Source organism: Branchiostoma floridae, chromosome 12, assembly GCF_000003815.2.
Source record: "Branchiostoma floridae strain S238N-H82 chromosome 12, Bfl_VNyyK, whole genome shotgun sequence".
Classification (NCBI taxonomy): domain Eukaryota; kingdom Metazoa; phylum Chordata; class Leptocardii; order Amphioxiformes; family Branchiostomatidae; genus Branchiostoma; species Branchiostoma floridae.
The window spans coordinates 76,761-79,446 of NC_049990.1; the positions used below are offsets into that span (position 1 = coordinate 76,761).

Genomic DNA, 2,686 nt, shown 5'->3' on the forward strand with positions numbered 1-2,686 from the left:
TCCTTCCCGCCTGCGCTGCGTGGGTTTATAGTGAAGGTTGGTTCGCGCAGCCAGCTTCTGCTGACACCAACTCCACTCCTTAGGCTCCGCATCCTTCTACAGTGGCTCAGTAGACTGAGACGGCTGTGGCGACCTCGGAGCTGTAGGTTTTAAGGACTGTCCTTGTCCGTGTCCCCTCGACGTGGTTTGGCCCGCCTGCTGAAGCGGTGTACCGGGGTGTGGCGCTTGGAGCCAGCACGTGAGAGTTAGAGGATGAGTGAAGGCCGAGGTGTATGTCCACCCTACTGATGGTCGTTCGGGTGCAGCAGACATCAACCAAGTGACTGTCCTTCTACTCAGAGCCCCATACATACTATTTAGCATTTAAAACCGGTGCAATAGCCAAAAAGAGCGCTGGCCTTGCAGTCGGCAGGTTGTGAGCTCTATCCCTGATCTGTGTCTGTCTGTGTCTGTCTGTTTGCGTCTGCCTGAGTCTGTGTGTCTGTCTGTATCTTGTTCGGAACGCAACCTCCCCAGAGAAGAGTATTTCACTAATATAGCCAACATTAGCGGGTGTATTTCATGCAGGTATATATGTAACTGAGGTCCAATAGCGTGAACATCGTGTTGGCAGTTATTTAGCTTCCACTGCAAATGTTGAACCTCACTGACCTCTAGCGATAAATCTTTCAAGTGCAGCTTTGGGAACGCTGACCTTTTCAACATGAATGTCTGCCCTATCGGCACCCCCTTTACAAAAATCCTGCAGACCAATGCGCATGATCTTTGCCCCATTTCTACACAAAATCCTTAAAGATTTTGGAATGCACGAAATCATGACTCTTTCATAGACATACTGAAATCCAGCGATTTAGAACTATGCTCCTACAATGCTTCAGGCACACAGCTCACAGGCCTTAGAGGTACCCTTCCCTATGAAAAGTAATGGTGTGTCCCTGTCACCTCCCAGAAATTTACATTCCAAGCATTTTCCGCTTCATGAAGTCCATTCATACTTGGATGGGACCACAATAAAAACCAACAGCCACAAAGTGAACACTTTTGGAACATGTATTTTAGGGAACTTTTACATTACTGTATACAATCCATTAGAGTCGATGTATCAACACAAAACTAATACTACTAATGTATTTACAAAATAGACATCTTTCAAAGGAACAGAGATTTTATCAGCAGAAATCTCAAGTCCAAAAAGTCAAATTTTCACTATGGGATGTTTACAAGTACCACATTATGATAAGCACTTTTAGAGAAACATTATATCCCCTCTAGATAAAAGTGAACAAGCTATTTTATCAAAAACACAATTAATTCACCAGCAATATATGTTTCATATTATCATTGACCTTCTTATAAAACTTTCACCCCGCTCGATGAAGTTGCTCTGGTGAAGGTGACAAGTTTTCACCAAAACGATGTAAGTAAAACTAAGGCTTTGTAAAACAACCCTCTTAATTCGTCCCATTTATCCTTGATGGTGCGTTTCATGAACAGACGCACATCCTAGGCGTCTCCACATTCTAGGCGTCTCCACATCCTAGGCGTGTCCACGTCGCCATAAGGAGGCTCACATCCACCAGGACTCAGTCACACGTGATCAACTGTTGATAGGCATGAGTAATAGGTACTAAGTTATACTAACAAACAACATAAGGCATGGAGACTATTAGAGTATGAATATATATATATATATATATATATATATATATATATATATATATATATATAGGGATAGTAATAGATGTGTAAAGATTTCTTTCTTTAATTGTCGACATAGGTACACAATACAGTGACCAATCGAAACACTTTCATGAGGAGAAGAACGAGATAAAGCATAAAATGCATATTCTAGTCCCTCCTCTACTATACTTATCAAGATGTATTACGACATGTTACAGAAAAGACAAAAGTTTCCGACATTTTTTCAAGTTTCATTGCACTGGGCAAATTTAAATGTAACCTATTCTTCTATTGTTCGTGACAGAAAAGCCAGGCGCTATAAACAGTTTCGTCAGGGTGGCTAAAACCTGGAGGCACCTCGCGTTATCTGGCCCCCCACCGGGACATATCTGTTGCTTCACAGCCCAACAGCGCCTGCACACCGACGGGCATCGGCGCGATACGTTGTGACCATAACCCCGCGATACGTTGCTACCCAGAGAACATGCTAAAATCTAAAGCCTTTTCAAAACTTACGTCAATGATGTCATCAAAGTTGGATGGAAAAATCTCTTTCAACACGTTGGGATGTTGCAACCAGAATGACTTGATTTTGACTTCCCTGTCAGGCTTCCCCAAACGAGCTGCGTACGTTCCCGTCCACACCGGCGGCTCCTCGAGGTCCCACCCAAAGAAGGTGTTGAGAATGGCGATGCTACCTTTGATCACCGACAGCCCGACGTCTTTCCCCGGGCACATGTGGTTGCTGGGCGCGGGTGTGTCGATGAGTCGCCCGTGAAAGATAACGTGGTGTTCCCTACGAGCTTTACCCTCAGGGCCGAGAAACCTGCGCCACACGAAGTCGTCTGGTTTGTCGAAAACAGCAGGGTCCCTCAATGCCCAGTAGGAACTTGCATACACACGTTCGCCAGCTTTAATCTGGAAATAAGGGCAAGGAAACGTGTAATATATATAGCTTGGCGATAGGTGAACTACGTTACAAAATCACAAGCTTTTGGCCAAATGG

At 44.4% G+C, this 2,686-nt stretch overlaps 1 protein-coding gene across 1 annotated transcript in view; it reads right to left on the reverse strand.

Annotated features, from left to right (window-relative positions):
- Positions 1–1,537: 1,537 nt before the first annotated feature.
- Positions 1,538–2,686, reverse strand: part of LOC118427852 (ferruginol synthase-like) — a 2,782-nt gene continuing 1,633 nt past the window's right edge. Inside the window, exons 3-4 of the mRNA XM_035837826.1 lie at positions 2,197–2,598; positions 1,538–1,601 (exon numbers count right to left, since the gene is read on the reverse strand). Coding sequence (XP_035693719.1) covers positions 1,584–1,601; positions 2,197–2,598 — 420 coding nt within the window. The 3' untranslated portion in view covers positions 1,538–1,583. The remainder of the gene's footprint in view (positions 1,602–2,196; positions 2,599–2,686) is intronic.